This window comes from Aulonocara sp. 'chitande type north' Nkhata Bay, linkage group LG6 (assembly GCF_057382095.1).
Source record: "Aulonocara sp. 'chitande type north' Nkhata Bay isolate Kocher_YH1m ecotype deep benthic linkage group LG6, A_spYH_male_GT1.1, whole genome shotgun sequence".
Taxonomy (NCBI): Eukaryota; Metazoa; Chordata; class Actinopteri; order Cichliformes; family Cichlidae; genus Aulonocara; species Aulonocara sp. 'chitande type north' Nkhata Bay.
The window spans coordinates 41,986,372-42,008,561 of NC_141349.1; the positions used below are offsets into that span (position 1 = coordinate 41,986,372).

The window sequence follows — 22,190 nt, forward strand, 5'->3', positions numbered from 1 at the left end:
CACATGAGGCCGGCTGAAAGTGAGTGGGTCCCCACAGACTCGCGTGTTAATTCTCCAACTTTACCACAGAATTTATCACCTGTTTTAAAGGTGTGGTTTTTTTTTTTGTATCTATAGTAACTCTACAGGGATTCATATTTTATACCTCACCCCTGGATACAAGGGTGCTAGCTAACGATGAGCCAAAAGCTACAACACAGCACACATTCAGTTTGGCTCCTCCCCCCTGCAACCCAACTGTCTTCTGATTGACTGCCCCTCATAAAAAGAAGACAGCGCAAAATTGACCCAAATTTCATCCTCTGAGCCACACAGTTTTTAACTTTGGACGTGTTTACCATGTTTACCATGTACAGATACAGTACATACATGTACAGTGTTGTAACAGTGAATATGTGACAGAAACAAGGAAAGGCAAATCCATCTTTTATTAGAAACCTTTATTAAAGTGTGAATAAAAGAGCAACCATGCACTGTATTTGTGTGTTTGTGTCTCCTGATAAGCTGCAGATGTTTGATGGGTTCAGTTGTGTCGTTGACTGCCCTCTCCTGGGATTGTGTTTTAATAAGACCACATTAAACAGCTTATACTCACAGAAAATTGAACAATAATAGTAGTATAGAGTTCTTAAGTTGTAGTTTTCACTTAAACCACTCACTCACACAGAGCCGAACACTTTGACTACGCCTTCAAGGCTTCTGTAAATAATACCGGTATTAATCTTACTTTAAAATATGATGATATTATGGTCAAAACTAAACATCGGCCCCTGTGAACATGGATTTGAAAAGAATAAAAAAAACCCAGTTTGGTTCTCTTCACATATCTGGTCTTTTACTACACATCTATCAGATCCGGGGCAGATTAGATGTGCTGTATTTTCTTTGGTTATACAACAGTCGTTAGGTCATGTGGATTGATTTCTCCGGTGCTGCTTGTACATGTTGCCTACTTGTTCACTGCAGATAGTTCTGTGTCCACAGAGATGATACGGACCACCGATTCCAGCATGTCTCTGCCATTTCTGATGGTTTTTTAATGCAGTACTCTTTGAGTGAAGCTGAATTTCGGGATAATGGATAATACTTGATCCCGGCCAAGTGGGTTGCTTGATTGTGGGGCCTGAGGTTTCATATAAATAGCACTGGAAACTTTCCAGCAAGAATGGAAAAAAGTGGTCAGGGCTCTAGGCAACTGGTTTCATTGTGCCTTATTAACCCTTTAGAGCAAAGAGCCCAGAGTGATCTAAAGGCAACCAGGATACGAGTGACACTTCTACATCGGTTTCTGATGTGTCCTGGAAAACGTTCTTCTAAATCAGTTGGGAATTGTTTACTCTCTCGTGATGATGCCAACATGATTCGAGGCCTTTAAGCTGCCATGAAACCGGGCCTGTCTAACCTCCAAAGCTACATCAGACTCTGCACGGAGTTACTAAACAAGCTGAATTCCCCCAACCTCCCAGACGTAAGAAATAACTGTGGGGAAGGAGGGAAGAGGAAGGAGGAGGAGTGGGTGGGTGGGGAGGAGGAGGGGGGCAACAAATTAAATCCAGTTAAATTGTTTTTCCATAGCCAGTAGGCTTGGCAAAGGACTCGCTCACACACACAAGATGTAAGATAAGTTGTAGAAAAGACAAACCAGAAACAGTGCGGCTTCAGATGTAGGAGAATGCCTGGAATTTAACCCAGTTTCCCATGTCCGCCTCACACCGCACCCACTGCCCTGCCCAGCAGCTCAGGACGTCCACATCCACACACGCAAACAGGTGATTCCCCACAGCGAGACATCTGTCCTGCACCAGCCCTCCCCTGGTCAATAACCCACACAGCCTACCTCCTCCTTCCTCTGGCATTGGGATCACAATGCAGCCACTGCAGAGGAAAGCTGCAGTTCTAGCAGTTTGAAACACCAAGGCTAGGTAGCTAGCTAGCAGACATATCTGGGTCATGTCTTCCCTCTCAGATAGCTCCCATATCCAGGATGCAGCAGCTCCTCTTCCTCTCCACCGCAATCTCAAATCAGAAGGAAAGGGATGAGAGGGGTATAGCATGGTTGGCCAGGAATAGCCAACCAAAAAAAGAAGAAAACTAAAGTTGGGACAGTACAGAGGCCAGGTGGTGATGCTGAAAGTAGAAATAAGGCCAAGCATCCCTGCGGTTTGCATTAAAATGAGCAGAATGCAACACACAAACAGAGAGACGCTTCTTTCTTACACCTTTATAAAAATGACAACAAAACGTACATTCAGATCTGTCGAGTGACAGCAGGACAGCGTCACAATGAGAAACATGAATAAATAGCTGATGTCAGAGTTGGTCCGGTCACACTGATAGTGAGGTGCAGCTGGCCCCTCTCCGCAGGTGTAAAGCACAGGTGAATGGGGCAGTCGCAGAAACTCGATCCTGGTCTTACAATCGACTGCAGCACCCTTTCTAGAGTCATTCCCACTGAGTGGGTCAATAAATTGAGGAACAGACTGAGACACAGGTCACATTTTAGCATTTAAAGTCCAACTGAAATCACATCTCCGTCTGCTGTAGTCTAGTCAAAGTGATTTTAAAGTGTAAAGCTATTCTTATTTCTGTTAATGAAGAGACAATAATGATTTGGGGCATCAAATCCACTCTGGCAGCCTCTGAGTTAGTTGGTTACCATTCATGTTTCAGTGAAAGCTGAGTCAGTGCAAGCAGATAATGTTAACAAATGTGCGCCGCTAAATGAGTACATGATACACAGCCATCTTTATGCTACGTCACTAAGTTGCTAGCAGACAGTAGTTAGCCAAGACTCGGCTGGTTAGCCAAACTAATGTTGTTGGCAATGCGCTTTTACCCAGTGGATGTTTGTTAGCTAACTTAGCAAGTCGGCGTGCAGCATCGTGCTTACATGTAGCTGGAGATTTAATGCAGGCTGTTGTTTGAAGCTTTTGTGGGGTGTTGCTGCAGACTGCTGTCTACTTATTAGTGACGTAGCTTCTGATTCCAGAAAGTGAAGACCATGCAAAAGGCCAGCAGGGGGCGACTCAACTAGCTGCTAAAAAAGCAGTCCATTTGTACAGAAATCAGTGTGGGAAAAATTCATCAGTGATCTCAAATTTAAAAAAAAGAAAGAAGGAAAAGTAAATACTGGTGATGTGTTTATGTGCTCCGCTGATATTTTTCGGTCTTCTTTACTAAAACATGATGATCATTTTACAAATTTACAGCCAGAATTAGGAGAAAGCAGGATCCAGGTGCACATTTAGTTTCAAATTAAGAAGGTAAGGCCAAAAAGACTGAGCTTGAGGACTTCACTAACCAATGACTGACTTTACAGAAGTTTCATCTCAAGTCTTTGCATATGAAACGTAAACTTGTCCAGCTACAAACAACAGGGCCATTTCTTTTACAGAGCAGACGGTGGTAGCAACTTCAGTTTGACCTTAAACAAAATCTGCTACTCAAAAAGGTAAAATAACCTCTTAGACCTCAAAAATTTGACAAGTGTCACAATATATAACAAGCTTGGTACATTCTCACTACCATGATGTTCCTGCAGTATAAACTCGGAGCTGAGCTGTGCTTCAGGGTCAGAGTCATGTCTCTAAACAGAGACTAAGTCAGAACAGACAGAGAGAAAGCAAAAGACAAAGAGACAGATGGCGGCAGAAACATGAAACGATGGAAAGAAAGGGAGCGAAGGGAAAAGGAAAGCCGAGCACATAAAGCTACTGGGCTGCACGGTTTTATGATGTTGCCATTACCCACGCCTCCCCTCCCCTCGCAAATCTAAGAAAACTGTGCAGTGTCATGTGGCCAGACATCATCTTTGCTACATGTAGCCGGTCCTATCTGAGTGTGGAGGAGAGAGGCCAAGGGGACGATGTCTGAAACAGGCTGAACGAATCCTGCTGATTTCCAAACAGGAAGGACAGTCCAGGATCAGGTGAAAGAGTCGCTGAGGTTTAAGGCCTTCCTGAGGAAACTGGGCTCACCGTCATGTCCCCAGTACGACATCTGCAAGACACGAAACAGCAGTAGTTTAAACTCTTTTTCTTCATACTCTCTCAGTCATTACACAGTCATTCACATCATTACAGAAGATCAACCAAATGTGGAAAAATCTTCCCATGTGACCCCCACAGGATGAGCTGATCTTTGTTGCATAGCAACTTTAGCAAATGTAATTAAGCCCTGTGAAATTAGACCCTGAAACCATCAACATTATCAGGGTTACAGCACCTTTATGTTTATAGGAGTCAAAATGTAGCGCTTTGGAATTTTCTTAAGCCTTTTTGAGTCCTCAAAGCATATTTATTGGGCAGAAAATATCCATGTGAAAGTTCAGGATGAAAAACACATTTAAGCTCTGTTAAGAACTACAATGAAATCAATTTCACCCCCCGGTTCAGCTTCATATTTATCTCTCTCGCTCATGTCTGAGGTAGGCTTGGTTAGCATTCGGGAATCAAACCCACAACTCCCGTTCCAAAGGTGTGCAAGTCTTACTACCACGCTATCCAGCTGCCTTCTCAGACAGGGCATACATGGAACGCCATAACCAAGTGGCTGGTATAGCATACAGAAACATCTGTGCTGAGTATAACCTGGAAGTCCCGAGGTCAAAATGGGAGATGCTGCCTAGGGTGGTGGAGAATGACCGAGCTAAGATCCTGTGGGACTTCCAGATACAGACGGACAAAATGGTGGTGGCTAACCAACCGGACATAGTGGTGGTAGACAAACAGAAGAAGACGGCCGTAGTGATCGATGTAGCGGTTCCCAATGACAGCAATATCAGGAAGAAGGAGCATGAGAAGCTGGAGAAATACCAAGGGCTCAGAGAAGAGATGGAGAAGATGCGGAGGGTGAAGGTAACGGTGCTCCCAGTGGTAATCGGACCACTCGGTGCAGTGACTCCCAAGCTAGGCGAGTGGCTCCAGCAGATCCCGGGAACAACATCAGAGATCTCTGTCCAGAAGAGCGCAGTCCTGGGAGCAGCTAAGATACTGCGCAGGACCCTCAAGCTCCCAGGCCTCTGGTAGAGGACCCGAGCTTGGAGGATAGAAGCTCGCAGGTCTTTTTGTTTTCTTTTAATAATATATTTATTATCAGAAAACAGATGAAACATACCTGTGAATATTCCATGAGATTCTTATGATATGCTCATAGTTGGTTTATCCACTAGGAATTTTGTTGGGTGAAGTCTCGTTTTTAGTTATCTTGGCTGGAGCTGTGTATTCAGCTCCAGCCAAGATAACTAAAATCAAGAAATGATGACATCGGGTTTTGATACCTCAAGAAAATTAAAATAAAATAACAATGTAGGGCATAAAAAAGACAATGGTTTAATCCTGAGCTCCATCCTGCTCAGACAGCAGACACACACGGACCTAATCTGCACAGATTATGGTATTTATGGACTGGGACACTCCAAAGATCACAATCTAAAGCCCAAATTGGTACAAAAAAAGAATAATCTTTTCTAAAAGATGGTCTATGGTTTGAGTGGGGGACCTATATACTAAAAGCCACTGCAGGGGTGTGGTTTCCTACCACTCTCTCTCTGCTTTCATGTCTGGTCAGATTAAGACTAAAAATCTTTAAGATAAATCTTTAAAAACCAACTAACACAAAAAGCAAGATTATATCGACAGCAATATCTTTATGGACTAAAATAAGCCATTCAAAGCTAAGCATGGACGCTTTCCCCCCCCACAGACTTTGGCCTTATTTGTTACTTTCCCATTTTATTCCTGTTAAAATGAAAAGAAGTAAAAATTCCTGGAGGTTTAAAGTGCAGCTTCCATTTTAGGTGAACAGACAAATTCAAAAGTCTGCATCATATTAAAAGATCTGCACAAAAACGCTGACGGTAGCAATGAAAGCTAAATTTAAAGATGCAGTTACGTGTGGTGTGAACATCTCCGACAGTCCTGAGAACAGCTACAGCTGGAACCTCTTCACGGCAGCTGAAACCTTCCTGTACTGATAACTTAACATAACTCTATTTTGAAATTAGAGCGTTGCAGACAGGAAGGACGAGCAGAGAAGATAATGGAGGGCTGTCGCAAATTATTCGATGGAAGTCGAGCACGGCTCATGTTTAAGTCACGCAAAGCAAACCTGGGGAGCACCAGTTCTCTCTATAAAACATGCAGCTACAGAGCTAAGCAAGCAAGGCCGCTGTCCTTTTTCCTCTTTCTTCCACCCATCCCTCTCTTTCACTACAGCACACACACACTTCCCGAGGTGCTGTGTGTGCACTCTCTCACTCCAAAATCCAAATAACAGTCACCTTATCAAAAAAAAAACAAAAACAAAAAACCACTCCCTTTCCTCTCACATTTCCCCCTCATCCCTGGCTTCTGGTCAGACCTTATGTAACAAGGTGCTGAAGCCTCCAAAACCTGAGGATTACACTGCATCCTCCCCCGCTGTGGAGGAGTTCAGGGAGGACATAATAACATTGCACCTGCAGATGTTTTGATGGAGGTTTTAAGCCATTAGAAGCTAACAGCAGCTATCAGGTGACTGGATGAGGATCACTCCAGAGTTTTTTTCCCCATACAAGATATGAAAATGCTGATTTAGTCAATAAAAGTCTAAAACTTTGGGATCAGGTTTTCCACTTCTGGCTCAGGGTGTTTGGCGTGTCATAATCTCCTGCTCAAAAGTGACTGAGTGCCGCCTACTCCAATCGAGAGACGTCAGTAAGGTTCGACTCTACGGATTACTTCTACACCACATATTTCCTCAATAGATTTTACATTTAGTGTCCACTTCATTAGACACACCTTTGTAGTACAGGGTTGGCCCCTTGTTTGCCTTTAAACCTGCCTTAACTCAACATGACACAGATTCAACAAACCGCTGGAAGCTTTCCTCAGAGATTTTGTCCACATCAACACGACAGCATCACACAGTAGCTCCAGATTTGTCAAATGAACACCCAAAGGTGTTCTACTGGATTTAGATTTGGTGACCTTTGTGACAACTTGAGCACAGTGAACTCAGATGATGTGAGCTGCTGGAATGAGCCATCAGAAGATGCTCGGCAACAGCACCCAGGTAGGCCAGCAATCCCCAACCCCCGTGAATCGTTTGGTACCGGGCCGCGAGAGTTGAAGCTCGGGTGTGAAATGTATAGTTTTCAGGGTTTTTATCGGTTTTTAGTTGGTTATCTCAGTTGGTACTAAGCATTGTTGGCATCTCCCACACCATTACACTAGTAGCAGCCTGAACCATTGATGGATTCACGCTCTCAGGCTAAATTGCCAGAGGGTGTGGTCTTCTGCTGCTGTGGCCCATCAGCTTCAAGGTTTGATGTGCTGTACACTGAGAGATACTCTTCTGCAGTTCAGATCAGCAGTTTCTGAAGCCGACCAGCCCAGCTCAGGTTGCACTTCAGCAGGTCAGCATGCTTAAATGCATTGAGTTGCTGCCATGTGATTGACATTACTTGCTCCAGACCAGCTTATGTGTTCAACTTAAGTTACTATGGTAATGAGAGCCACCTTCGTGACAGTGAAACTGATTTAAGCTTGTGATACCTCACCAACCCATTAATCTCACCTCTCTGGTGTCAGTCATGCTTTTGTCTGAATGCAGCTAACTGCACTGCCCCATCTTTGAGCACAAGGATCAGGAAGCATTGCTGCCAGTTTGAGGGCATATCCATTAATGCACGTCTGCCAGAGGGTTCACAGAGGGAGAGGAGCTGTGCTGCAGGAGCCTGCAGCCTCAGCAGGGAGAGCAGAGGGGGACACAGAGAGAGCTGACTCAATGCCTCCCCATCTCTGTTCTCCCAGAACTCGTCTGTTTTTGCACTAGTAAACAAATACTCAAGGCAAATAAGAACAACCCCCCAAAACATACCCCCCCACACCAAACCACCCCCAACACTGCAATAAGAAGCACAAAATGAGAAACAAACAGGTCTGTCTCTCATGAAGGTTGCTGAGTTTCACCGCAATGTCAACAAAAACAAAGAGATCAGGCACAGATGGAAAAAGGGAGATGTGGAAAACAAGAACAACTGTAACTGCTTCTCACTGCAGATTTAAGGGCGCCATATTGCACATGACACCATACACTAATATTATAAATGGGACATAACTATTTTTGGGAGGTGACTGCATTTGTTGACAGTGCAAAAGACAAAAATGATCTTGCACAGATGCAAAGCCATTTTGTTCTCAGAGTTTCAGCAAATTTAAAAGGACCTAAAACCAGGTAAGCACAGGAAATGCTGTTTAAAGGTATAACTCTGTTTCCATAATTAGAGTTATACAAAAAATACTGCAGTTTAGAAATGCTTTGACTGCTCAGTATAAGTAGTAAAGCATTATATACATACAGATACACCAGATTTCCAGAAAAATTGGGAATAAAACTAAAATCGGCTTTTTCGTCATACACTTGAACATTTATTTAACAGACAAAAGGACAAAGAAAAGATTTTAAATGTTTTTTCCACTTAAACTTAATTTTATCTCTTAAACACATTTAGATGCTTGCAACACACTCCAACAACTTTGTGCAGAAACATCAGTGAGTTCTGGGCCCAAGCTCATCCGAGATGGAGCGAGCAACAATGGAAACGTGTCCTGTGGTCACATGAGTTCACGGCTCAACGTGCACCAGTGCCCGTAGCATGGGGGCTTTGCACATATGTGAAGGCACTACGAGGAGGAGGAATTTTAGACAGACATATGCTCCCATCAGGAAATTATCGTCTTTTCCCAGGAACTCCGTGTGTAGGACAATGCCAGGCCTCATTGGAAAAACCTGGCTTCGTAGACATGGAGTCTGTGTGCTTGACTGCAGTCCTGATCTGTCTCCCTTTGAAAATATCCAGCACATCATGAGGAGGAGAATCAGGTTTTAGTTTTTCTTGGATTTTCAGGAAGTGTCCCAACTATCCCAGTGGGGTTTGTACCGATCCACTACCTAAAATACTGCAATTTCACTTCCCATAACCCAGGTGGTCTTTGATGGTCTGCGCAACACAGCAGATTTACTATTATCCAACTAATAATAAGAAGTCACTAACTAGCAGATGTGAGGCTTAGCAGACAGCTAGTGCTTACAGCTGTGTTAGCACACACCTCAAAGTAGCCACATCGCTAACTCTGAGTTTTACAAAAATGCAAGCAGATGAGTTATTAAAAAACTCCACCTCCTTCCAAATTTCCAAAACATGACTAATTTTAAAAGCTTGTTTTTAAATTAATTATGTGCCTGAAACAACTCCATCACAGATCTCCATCCTGGGATACTTTCTGGCTCACAATGCATCATCCTCCCGTGCCGTTTCCAAACCCCCACCCTCCCAAAAAAAGTCGAGCAGAAAAGACACGCCAGCCCAGACGCTCAGCTCTCCATATGGTCACTAAAAGCTGTTGCAGCAAGTAAAAAGCCATTTTATGAGCTTGATATCCTGTTTGCTGTGACCTTTCCAGGAGAACCGCACACTAAACACAACTACCCACAACCTCGCACACACATAAACAAAGTGACGTGCGTGGACGAGCATGCAGGGTAATTAAGTCGGCCGGCAAGCTGTCCTGTTGTGGCTCTAATGAAGTTTCAGTGGTACCAGCCTTGGCAGACACGTTTCCATATTTACACTTGGTTTGTTTCTTTAATTTCTTGGATCAATTTATGAACTTCCTTCTGCCAAGGCTGGAGGAGCTTTCCAGGTTACATCACTACTCCAAAGTTGTGGGAGCTGCCTCCACAACGGCCAAAAAAACAATAACTGCAGCTCTGAGATGACGACTGTGCAGAAGCAAATACTAAGAGTTAGAATTAGACTAGAAATGTCAACTTTTTTTTGTTTAAATTGTTTTTGAATATTGTGTAGAAAGTATGAACAGCAGGTGCGTGCAAGCCTTTTACTTACAGTCAGAGCCGTGTGCCTGAGATAACCACATCCTCCTTCTATGACATCATATATTTGCAAGAGTAGAAAAACAATGTGAAACTGAGCGGTTAGAGCAGTGTGAAGCCTGAGCTTTTGTCTCACAGGTGCTCTTTGTGCACAGACTGATAACAGATAACAGCATGGGGCGTCCCCTTTAAGATGAGCCTTTATTTAGTGGGAAATGATTGACAAATTCTAAAGACTAAATTAGACAGACACGCCTGAGCGTAACTGTACCTGACTGCATGTGTGTGTGTGCATATTTCCCGTTCACCTTGATGACCTAAGGCTCCCTCTCCGAAGACACGTCCCCCTCTGCCCCACTGCTGGCGTTGGGGTCCTGTCGAGAACGCTGGGCGCCCTTCTCCCTGCCGGACTCTGAGGGACCCTTGGAGCGCGTCTTCTCTTTCCTCTGCTGCTGCTTTTCCTGCTTTGATAGCTGAGAAAATACAAGAAAGCAAAACGGCTGGGTCAGAAAGACAACAAGCAGTTTAAAACAGCAGCTAAGCTTTTAAGATCAGAGCTCTCACGGGACACACACATTGTGGTTTTGTAAAATTTACACAAGTGGAAGCATATAAGTAGAAAGTTAAATAGGCCCTAAGACTGATCCTTGTGGTACACCACAGGTAATGTGAGCCGTAGATGATGTAATCAAAAAGAATCCTTCCAAATATTCCTGAATCCAGATCCAGATTTCGATCGAGTCCGGCTCCTAAGAATAATATTTTCATGCAAGTCTGGCCATAAGCTTTTTTCCCCCACCTGCTAACAAGCAGACAAACAACCCGGTCACATTACATCGTAGACAGAGGATAGTTAGAATAAGTAATAATAATTTATGGATTCTTATTTCTAAAACTGTAACATTTCCCTTTTCCTACTCTGCGACTGAAACCTGACTCATCTGGGCCTCCTGGTGGCTCTGTGGTCCCACCATGAACATGCTGCATCATGACTTGCAGATCATGACCTTTGCAGTAATCTCAGTATTCACCCAAAGATCCTGACATGCATGACAATTACAACAATTAATTAAACAAAGAAAAAGAGGCCCGGGCCAGCACTCCACATTTGTGATACATGACTACTTCTATTCTCTCGGCATTCAGAGCTATTCCGAGCTGTCATATGATCCCCTCAATGAGTCTATTGTTGTGACTGCACGCACTCCCTCTTTTCAAAATAGCCCTTCATGCTGCCACTCAGCACAACTAGTCAGACAACTCTACTGATCAAAAACCGCTCCTCCCTCATCTTCACGGTTCATAAACATCACTCCACAGTGATGATGAAGTAGGTATGCTACCTGACATCCAAGATAGTCTGGAAACACAGATGGTAAAACTTTTATGGTTGTAGGAGAAATATTTATGAACTACATGTCATCTTAAAAATCCAAAGCATTGCATAAGACATTACATTATTCAACGAGTACAAAAAAGACTGTTATTCCCAGCTGAACCCATTAACATGCTGTGGTAAGAAACTAGGCCTGCTGTTGTCTTTGTTGATGATATCGGTCAGATCAGTGAGTATCTGGAAAGTGACACCATTTTGCTAATTATGCCTCCAGTTGCTGCTTGTTTGTGGGTCTCTCTGCATCCAGTTAATAACTGAACAGCATGCTCTATTGGGTTGAGATCAGGTGGTTAACTTGGCCATCAAAGAATATCCCATTTCTTTGCCTTAGAGATCTCTCAGGTTCCTTTTACAGTTTGCTTTGGGTCATTATCCACTGGCACTGGGAAGCTCGGTCTAATCAGTTCTGCAGCAGTTGGCTGAATCTGAGCAGAGTGCAGCCCTGCACACTCCAAAATCCATCCTGCTGCTCCTATCAGCACTCACGTCATCAATAAAAGCAAATGACATGGTTCCACACGCGCATGCAATAATGTGACCTCCAATGTGTTTGACAGATGATGTGGTATGCTTTAGATCAGGAGCTGTTCCTCTTCTTCTCCACACTTGTCATTCTTTCACAAGTTAATCTTTGTTTCTTCTTTTCAAAGAATTATTTTTTCCAGAACCGTGTCGTCTAAAACAGCGTTCCCCAACTTTTTTTGCGTCACGGACCGGTTTATGTCTGACAATATTTTCACGGACCAGCCTTTAAGGTGTCGTGGATAAATACAACAAGATAAAACCAGTACCGGTACCAAAAAAGGGAAGATTTATTCATAACACACGGGAAAAGACCCAGAGAAACCAAGTTACAGATAAAAACGATAAAAACCCTGAAAACCATCAATTTCACATCCGAGCTTCAACTCTCGCGGCCTGGTACCAAATGACTCACAGACCAGTACCGGTCCGTGGCCTGGGAGTTGTACAAATCTGTACAAATGTACAAATCTAATCAAGCCTCCCCGTTCTTCCTGTGTAACCAGCGGTTTGCATCTAGCTGTAAACGACTGGTTTCCTCTGCATTTCATTTCAATTGATTGTAGACTGAAAGAGATGCGTCTACCTACTCGAGAGTGTTCTTGACTTAGATGTTTTTTTCTTAACCGTGAAAATCGTTCTGTCATCATGTACTTTTGTAGTCTTCTGTGGTCCTTCAGGCCTTTTGTGATTGCTGAGCTGATTGGTGCATTTCATCTTTGTAAGAATGTTAATTTTTAACACTGCTGATGTGTTTGCTCTCTCTAATAGGTGCATTTTGTCCTTCAGTCTAATGATTGTTTCCTTCTCTTGCATCTCCATCTCTTTGGACCTCACATTCAGAGTTCCAGTGAACTGTTACCAAATATAAGTTCAACACTTGAATGAACTCCTCACATGTCCATAACACTGGTTGTAGGTCAACTCAATTGCTTTTAAACCTCTGAAAATGGCGTCTATGTACATTTTAAAAAAAATTCTAAACAGTTAATACAATACTTTTGTTAATCCCCTTGAATTAAAGCTGTGCTTCAGTCACATCTTGATTGTTTGATATAACACCGTGGTAGTGCACAAAGATATCTGTTTATAACTCCAACACTAAAGCTCCGTCCAAACCCAAAACTCTGATCTCCAACCCAGTGAAAGCTTAGCATGATCAAACATTATGTAACTCCTGTGAATGTTGGGTTTCAGCCCACAGCCTAAATCAAAATGCACCAACAGTAAGGTGAACAAACAGAAAAACTCTGGAGCCCTCTGCCATCAGGCTGCAGCCTCCAGCTTCCCAAAGAGAACATCCAAAACTGGATGATTTTCATTGCTCTGGATAACTCTATTGTTTGCTGGCCGCTTGACCCTGTGGTGGACTAAATCCCTGATTCATGGAAAGAAAGGAACAGTGTCTGCTGGCTGTTGCTTCATTTCCCACCCCGTGCCAAGCGTAGCCTATTGGCTGGCCTTTTATCCCTCATGTTCAGTCTTGGCTTTGGTTCCTCAGCCCCCACAGCAAAACATCCCAAACAGACAAGATTAAAATTCTGAGGACTGCTTAATATCCCTCCCTTTGGGCAAGCAAGCCAAGTCCACCAAGGGGAGAGCAGCCAAAGCCTGCCTGCAGCCAAGGCATAAGGACGCTAACTGGGCTCCACAGAAGTGAGCAGAATTCAGGAAGGCTGCACGAAGCTCGTTCTGGTGGCAGAAGGAGCTGAGAAACATCCTGTCGCTGCAGGAGACCGTCCACTTTTGCACTGATTTCTATCTCCATTACTTGACTCTTATTCATTCATAAATCAGCGGTTAAATGCACAAAAAAAAAAACCAAAAAAAAACCAAAAACATTTCATGACTCGTTCACAGAATCACTGCAGAGAAAATCGAGTAAATCCAAAGTTGAACAAATCACGAATGAGACCATGATCATGTAGCTTGATCCAGCCTTAAAAAAAAATGAGGAGTGAACCTGGACTTTTCTTCAAAATAAGAATTTGATCTCAGTTATCTTGTTTTAATAGTTGTCGAAACACAAAAATTGTGACTGAAATTAAAACCTGACAAACTGATCAATCAACAAAGTTTTTGCTTCAATTAAAAAAATGAAAGAAAGCAAAAATGCATCAATGATGCAAAACGGACTTGCAAAGAAAAGATAAATATTAGTTACAGCTGCATGTTAATAAATCATCTGCTGCAGTGTTAATTGGTTTTATAAAAATAGCTTGCTTTAAAAAAAAAAAAAAGGGACATTTTGCAAAAACAGGCAGGAGGAAGATGAAGATTTACAGATGTAGCAGGATTTGGGGATAAATTTATGAAGTACATCTCTGTTCACAGTTCAGATTTTCACAGCCGTCCTGTAACGGTGTTTGTTTTCTTAACAAGCGATGTGGCGAGAAAACACTTAAAGGCAAAGAATCAATGAAATACAAAGTCACTGAAGAAGCATTGGGTTGTGGTACAGGATGATCTTAAGAATAAAGATCAGTTTATATTTTGAGGGGACACTTTGAGTGAAGGTGAAAATTAGGACTAAATGAAGCTAAAAGAAGTTTGTTTTATGTGTTTTAAACAAATAGAAAATCCTGGATTGGCTCTGGAACCTTTCCTTCATTTTAGTTTATTTAAAAAGGTAAAATAATAAGAAAAAAAATAAGAAAATGAAACTTCAAAACTGTTAATTTAATTCAGCTCTGGTGCTTTCAGTCCCCTGGAGCTGGTCCTCTGTACTCATATCAAGACTTCTCAGAAGCTAAAATGAATCACCTGCTAATGTACTTTTCATCCAGCACCACACTGATGTCGCTTTCCCTAAAAGCACCGAGCATGAAAACCTGTCAAAGCTCCCTGCATGCAATCAAAATGATATACTAACCCTTTCAGATCACAGCGCACACTTTCAGAATAAAACCATCCCTTTAGAAAGGAGGCATCCTGGTTTGACTCTGGTTTCCTGGAGCAAACAGTTACAGCCTGGACAGGTACAGCAGAGGGAGAGCGTGAGCATGTGGGCCGATGGTGCCAATCATCTCAAACCCACACATAACACCCTGTCTCTCTCTATCTCACACACACACACACACACACACACACACACACACACACACACACACACACCTAAAACAAATGGGGGACTTTTCAGCTCCTTCACGGAGGCGACTGAGTGATAGTGAGATATCAGTGAATCAGCGCGGCTCCGTGGGGGTGACACACGTTAATCGTGGCTGCTGTCTGAGAGCTTAAAGTTTTGTTTTCTGCTTTCTCAAATCTAGATTGTTTTTCTTGAATCCTTAATTTGGGATTTGGGATCCTGGAATTCTGCAAACTTAACACCCAGCCTAAAAAGCACTAGCTTTGCAAGTGAAACAAACCACGAGCACATCAGCATAACGACAGGGGCACATCTTACATGAAGGGCTACAGCCAGCAAGTTAGCAGTAACTGAACCTTCAAAATAAAAGCGTGGGGCCTGTTCAATGGTAGATCAGTCACACGGGTGTCTCATATGGATGAAAAAATAAAAGAAATAAGTAAAAATAAGTAAGCTAATTTAGTGTGTTTTACTTTTCTAATATTTTACTTTATTTTGTTGAATTTTTATTGCATTTGTGGAAAGATTGTGAGTTATAAAACCAAAACGATCAGCTGGGCAGCAATGATCTGTGAGTTTGTGACTTTGAGTGAGATGATAGGTTTTCCCACATGCAGACGCATCCACACAACACACTACTTTGTGTATTATACTTCTAATATTCATTTAACTGGCTGGATTTATAGATGTTATTGGATATAATTTTTATATTGTTTTCTTTCCTCGAGTTTCACTTTGCTTAAATTCGAAGCATTTGTGGATTTTAAAAATAACCTCTGTGTGACTCTTTCAAACTCAGATCTAAGGATGCATGACTTTATAAATCTTAGATTTAATTTTAGTCAGTCAGATATTGAACAGTATTCGTATAAATCACACAAAATCAAGCAAAATAAACTAAAAATAAAACAAACTTCAAGAAACCTGAAGGGTATAAATAATGGATGCTTCTTATTTCACTCATTTTAAAAAAGAAACAACAACAAAAATCTGTAGCATAAGAATCAAGAGTCTGTACATGAGAGGAGAGCAAACACCGCCACCTGGTGGTACAATAGAAATGAACTCCTTCACACTGACAAATTAGGGAGCTCCTCCCTGCTGACCCTCTCAGAATCAGCTGATTTTTTTAAATTTTTTTTTTGTGCAGTAACTTTTTGGAGTGTGACTATATTCAAAAAAATGTTGCATGCCTTGATTAGATGCACCAGAGTTACAGGCCCTCAAAGTACAGAGAGACGGGAGTCTGTCGAAAATCGGTGCTTTCTTAGTCACCTTATTTTTTATTTTTTTAATGTAAGTACAGGGAGGTATCCATGTGAAATTTTGATTTCCTCTGAGCATCATTGTCACGGGACGCATCCTAGTTTCAATAAACTGCAGCAATTTCATGTCTTTAATGTAGAGGAACAGAAACAAGCATTGATACTGGAGCTTTTTCTGATCATTCACTGGAGAAAACTTGCATGAAAAATGCAATTTGGGCAAACTTTGAAAAGTCATCTGACAAAGTGGGAGAGTTGCTGCTCAGTACAAGTAACAGCATATGAAAGGTCTCCTTGTTATCTAACTCGTATACAAACATGACAGGTGATCGGTAACAGGTAGACTCCTGCAGGCACTGCACATTGGAGGAAAGGCAGCGGCCAGTGGTATCTGAGGTATTAAGATGAGTCTTTAAAGCTTCGTGCCGAGTGATGTACCTGTTTGGGGTCTGTGGGTCCAGTCGGTGATGTCAGTTCGATGGTGACCGGTCCGTCGTTTTGAATGTGGACCTGCATGCGAGCCCCAAACTTCCCATCTACAATGATAAAACCAGGAAGACAAATGAATAGAGATTACAGTTTACAGGCATCAGCACTTGATGTTTCACGATGTGACGTGGAGCTTTGAGACATTGGGGACAAAGGCGACGGAGAGGTGCGAGGACAGGAAGTTTCTCAAATGTTCTCCTTTCTTCCACCGAGTCCACGAGATTAATGACACCATCTGCACAATGAAGCCGTTGGGCCGCGGTGGAAAAAGCGCTGCATCATCGCATTTTCTCTCTGGAGGGGGAGGCGGAAGGCTTCCTAATTAAGAAGCCCTACACCTCCCTCGCTGGGACATGGTGTTCTCCTCACCTGCTCCCCGGTGGGCTGACCCAGTTCACCGCCACCGTCATTGCCAGCGCGTCACCAGCGCGTCACCACGATGATCCACCGCCTAAACTGCTGTAACCTTACACCGAGATGGGAATACGGGCAATTAAATAGCAGGGAGCAGGATCACTAGTCCAGGCCCATAAGTGTGTGGCAATAGCTGTGACCTTTGACCTTTTGTTTCCAATTAGCTTTGTATCAGGTAACAGGCATTTTTCAGCCATGCCGTCCTGCAGCCTCCTGGGACTCTATTAAGACTGGTCTCTGAAAAGACCGCCAACAGACTGTGGCTATTTTTTTTTAATTAAAATAATCCATCTTAGCTAGAAACAGCAGCTATCAGCTCAATATCAATATCCAGACCTAAACTCCAGCAGGGGGCAAAAATCAGAGGACTTTAAAGTGGGGCAGTGAAGATGATGAAGGGCTGGATTTACTGAGAGGGGCGTTGAGTGTTGAGGATGAAATAGCTATGTGCTAATTAGAGTGCAGCTAGTTCATTTCATTAATGACCAGCTTTTTAACTAAAGCAGCACAAATTAGCAGCTCCACAACAAGCAGGCCTGACGAGGGAGCGGGTAACCCGCTAACCAAAATATCAGCGTGAAGGTTTCACGCAGCCGTTTTTCTTCACACACAGCATGACAATTCAGATTAAAGGTAAGCAGCTGATGGGTATGATATGTTTTTTACTCTTCTGCTGGAAATTACAGGGAACTGTGTGATCTCTGGATGAATCTGACACTCAGGTGGAGCAGAGGGTTCATCGAGATGAAGCATGCTTTATAACAAACCTGAAAATACCTGCAACCATCGGTGCTACCCCTCAGCCTGCTTGCAGACACACCTATGGCATCAATTCCAAAGTCCTACATCATGTGTTAATGAAATGTTACTGAGCCACCTGCATAAACATGAGCACAGCTTTTGTTCTTCTTGCTGCATGCATGCATGTCTTGTGATATTATGGATGTTTAGAAATAGTCGATTAGACGATTAAACATCATTATTGAGCACCACAAGTCAGTTAAAGCAATTCTTCTTCCCTTTTTATGAACGTACATTACTGGTCACCGGCTCGTCCTGTAATTTAACAACACTATCCTCCAACATCTGTAGCACCCGCAGACACCTGAGACCCGCTCTCTGTGATAGGAAGTTGTAAAAAAGCGAGGTGGAAAGTCGGGCAGACGACAGCTGCATAAACCAGCGCAGGTCTGCATTTAAAGTAGAAAATGGACAGGTGCTGGTTCGATTTATCAGAGAAAACTAGCGTTTGATTTAACCATTTGACCAAAGAAGCATGTGGATGCTACGGATCCTAGCACTGCTAATGTTAGCACACGCAGCAATCCAACCGCAGTCTGAGTGTTTGCAACGTTAACATCAGCAAAAAGAGATAAACATCTCAGCGGCATCTGAGAATAACTGGATTATCAAAGAATATTATTCAGTTTCATTCATTCTCTTAAATAACCACATGTTCATATGGACAGTGTTTCTTACTTTTGGACAAGTAAACTGGTCACCAGCAACAGAACTACTTGAGAAGCTGGAGGAATTTATTTAAAGTTAATGTTAAATATTGTAAGATTCAAACTAGGGATGTAGTCAACTAGTCAGCAAACACACTGAAAGCATTTAAAACTGAACCCAGCCCAAGCACGAGGCTAAACATGGCTGTTTAACAGCTAACGTTAGCAGTGCTAACTTTAACCTTCACTCTCTGCAGGCTGGCATCCACACGCCTCTCACACAGCCACTCATTTCCTACTTCAAAGTATTGCAGTGGTTTATAGTTCATGTCTGACCCTTCACATCGTACCATACCAGAGAGGAAGAGGCTCTGCTGGTCGTTAGAGTCGCAGCTTTTGCCAACTGCTGACACGCATCAATAAAGTAGGAACAATCTGTTTAACCGACTAACAAAGCAGCGATCTTAGACTCGATTAGTCGCACACGTCTAACATTAATCTGACTCGCTTCACATCAGAGTCCCATTAACAGCTGCTTTTAATAAAGATTTTAATCTTAAACTGCTACTGCAGTTTAAAGAGTCAAACCGGTGTCCACAGCTTTCAGTCACAGTGTTTTATAGTCAAAAAGAAGGCTTTGCTGTGGTGGCCCTACGCCTCTGTTTGACCCACCTTTAATGAGCTCCGGTTTGTGGGTGCTCCTCATGTTCTCCAGCATGCTGTCGTAGAAAGGCTGAGCGAGTTCTGCGGGCATGGCCGAGTGGAAGTCCGGCTTGTTGCCCTTCAGGATGCACTGCAGGGTGAACTGGCTCACACACAGAACCTCAAAGTCTCGCTCCATGACACTTTTGCTCCACGCTCGGCCGTGCTCGTCCTCGAACAGCCTCAGGTTCAGGATCTTACGCACCCTGAAAACACAAAGATGAGAACAACACAGTAAGCAGCCTCTCCTACACTTCTGTATTTTATATTAATCTTTGTTTTTATTTATTTTACACTTTCTGTTTTCAATTCAGTCAACGGTGACAATAGCCATCCATCCATCTTCATCCGCTTTATCCGAGGCCGGGTCGCGGGGGCAGCAGCCTAAGCAGAGACGCCCAGACCTCCCTCTCCCCAGCCACCTCCTCCAGCTTATCCGGGGGAACACCAAGGCGTTCCCAGGCCAGCCGAGAGATATAATCTCTCCAGCGTGTCCTGGGTCTGCCCCGGGGCCTCCTCCCGGTGGGACATGCCCGGGACACCTCACCCAGGGGGCATCCTTGTCAGATGCCCAAACCACCTCAGCTGGCTCCTTTCGATGTGGAGCAGCAGCGGCTCTACTCTGAGCCCCTCCCAGATGGCCGAACTTCTCACCCTATCTCTAAGGGAGAGGCCAGCCACCCTTCGGAGGAAGCTCATTTCTGCCGCTTGTATCCGCGATCTCGTTCTTTCGGTCACTACCCACAGCTCGCGGCCATAGGTGAGGGCAGGGACGTAGATCGACCGGATCAGAATCATTGAAGACATTTAATTTTTGCATAAATGTTTTATTATTTTGACTGTGTGCTTTTAGTTTATTTAGATTTCCCTTCTTTTTATGATGAAATTACAGTGTTTGAGATCTCAGGGTGTACTTTCTGCTTTCTGCACTCACATGTACTCAGCATCCCTCTGCGTGTCCTCCACAGATATGCCCAGCAGCACACACAGTCCACGTCCGATCGAGCTGATCTGCTCCTCGCCCACTGCAAGAAAGCACAACAAAATGAACACTGGCACAGAGATATCAGGCAACGCCGTGCCCACAGAGATCACAACCAACTTGAAGAAATCAGACAAAGGAGATTTTATGTTTTTACATCCTCAAAATTTGTTCATTTTCAAGTTTCTATAAAAGCATTACAGGCAGCTTTGGACATGTGTGGATATTTGCAACTGCAGTGAATTTGTTTTTCGTCTTGGATACTTGGAACTGATTTAAACCTAGCGGTAAACGCGTTCTACTTGACTGTCTGAGGGTCACTTTGGCCTTCTGTGCACCGAAATTATACCAACGCATGTCTCAGAATCCATTCAATGTAATCTCTCACACAGATGCATGCCCTACAGAAGATATGTGCAAACATCAATTCTTGCCATTATTCAAACTGTAGAAACCATCAAATTTGTGTCTTTAATATTCGTTTCTTCAGCTTTTTGTTCATTTTACTTATTTTTTTTTACATGACAAAATGAGCCATGTCAGAGATGTCAGCATCTGAACAGAGACTCACACCAGCAGCCTGTTGCTTACTGGCCAGCTGCTCTAACCTCTGCTCTTCTAGCTACTAAGAGTCATGCTGTATATACTGGACAAAGGATGCTGAAGATGGAGCTGCCAGGCAGGAAGAAGAGAGGAAGACCACAGAGAAGACTCATGGATGTAGTGAAGGAGGACGTACAGAGGGTTGGTGTGACAGATACTAGGGTAGGATCAAATGATGATCCACTGTAGAGAGCTCTAGAGGACGTCATGTTTCCCACACAATAAACATGTAGATGGATTTGACTGATTTTCTTTATTGCGATAGATTGTGAGAATTATGACTTGACTTTGTACTTTTTAAGCATATTTAGGAGAAAAATAAAAACTGACCGGTTAAATCAGCACTGTAGACATTTTTAAACGCACTTTCTTAGCGTGAGAAAATAATATAGACTGAGAAATAAAATGTAACCACGCATATATGAGCGTGTTTTTGTGAACTGTTTGCTCTCCAGCTGTTGTTACTGTTGCACACCGGCAGCTAGCAGAGGCTGACAGGTGGCCGGCTGTCGGAGAACAGTCGCCAGCCGTGACGTCTGTCGCTCAGCCGTCAGCCCCGCAGACATACAGGACATGTTCACTGCTATCACGCCCCTCTGAGCTCCAGCAGCGGCTGACAGCTGGAGAGACAACAGCTCTGCTGCATTCATTCTGCATTCACTCTGCTGGCTAATGCTAACCCTGCTAGCTTAGCTAAGGCGACGTGTCGGCGACGGAAACGAGCGGAAGCTGTGAGCAGGCTCGAGTTTAAATACATTCTCAAAATGCAGCAGCCGCGCTCAGGTTAAAGCTTACCTGTCACACTCGCCTTCGTGACTCTCTGAATGATAGCTTTCATTGTTGTGGTTGTGTTGGGGAGCACACTGTCACAACTTCCGGGAATCAACAGAGCGCACGGCACGATGTCTCCCCCTGGTGGTTGAAACCGGTAACACGGGTCCTGAGATTCAAGCGTACAGGGAGGAATTTATTAAAGCCCACGCGAGACTTTTACAGCTGACAGTTTTTACTGCGAGCTGTCAGAGTGGATAAAGCAAGAGTGAAATTAATAAAACCTTAGTTACCCAGAAAACCGTGAAGGTGAACCTGCATGCACACATGCTGCACCTAAGGGGAGTACAGCCTACTTTAATAGACAGATAGATGCTTTATTGATCCCACAAGGTTAAACTTTTGTGTTACAGCAGCATGATAAAGAATAAAATCGTACAGTGTACAATACACAACAAATAAACAACAAAGTAAGAGGTTTATACTATGAGACTGTTGTAAACAAATTCTTGCAGTGTGATAAAACAAAAATGTAGTTAAAAACAATGAAGAAGAAGTGCAAATTGGATTAATAAATAATATGTATAACTAAAAAAACAGCAGCATGAAGGTATAATACAAAAGCATGCTTCAA

General features: G+C 43.2%; 1 protein-coding gene and 1 long non-coding RNA gene across 2 annotated transcripts in view; one reads left to right on the forward strand and one right to left on the reverse strand.

Annotated features, from left to right (window-relative positions):
- Positions 1 to 20,929, forward strand: part of LOC147328578 (uncharacterized) — a 30,351-nt gene extending 9,422 nt beyond the window's left edge. The window contains exon 3 of the long non-coding RNA XR_015129970.1: positions 20,169 to 20,929. This is a non-coding gene — a long non-coding RNA (uncharacterized LOC147328578). The remainder of the gene's footprint in view (positions 1 to 20,168) is intronic.
- Positions 423 to 21,739, reverse strand: dtd1 (D-aminoacyl-tRNA deacylase 1). Its single transcript, XM_086297072.1, has 6 exons — positions 21,581 to 21,739; positions 20,135 to 20,225; positions 19,171 to 19,406; positions 16,586 to 16,683; positions 10,185 to 10,349; positions 423 to 3,999 (listed from the first exon to the last, which is right to left on the reverse strand). Exons 1-5 carry the CDS (start codon positions 21,621 to 21,623, stop codon positions 10,194 to 10,196), a joined length of 624 nt encoding a protein of 207 aa, XP_086153198.1. The 5' UTR covers positions 21,624 to 21,739; the 3' UTR covers positions 423 to 3,999; positions 10,185 to 10,193.
- Positions 21,740 to 22,190: the final 451 nt, after the last annotated feature.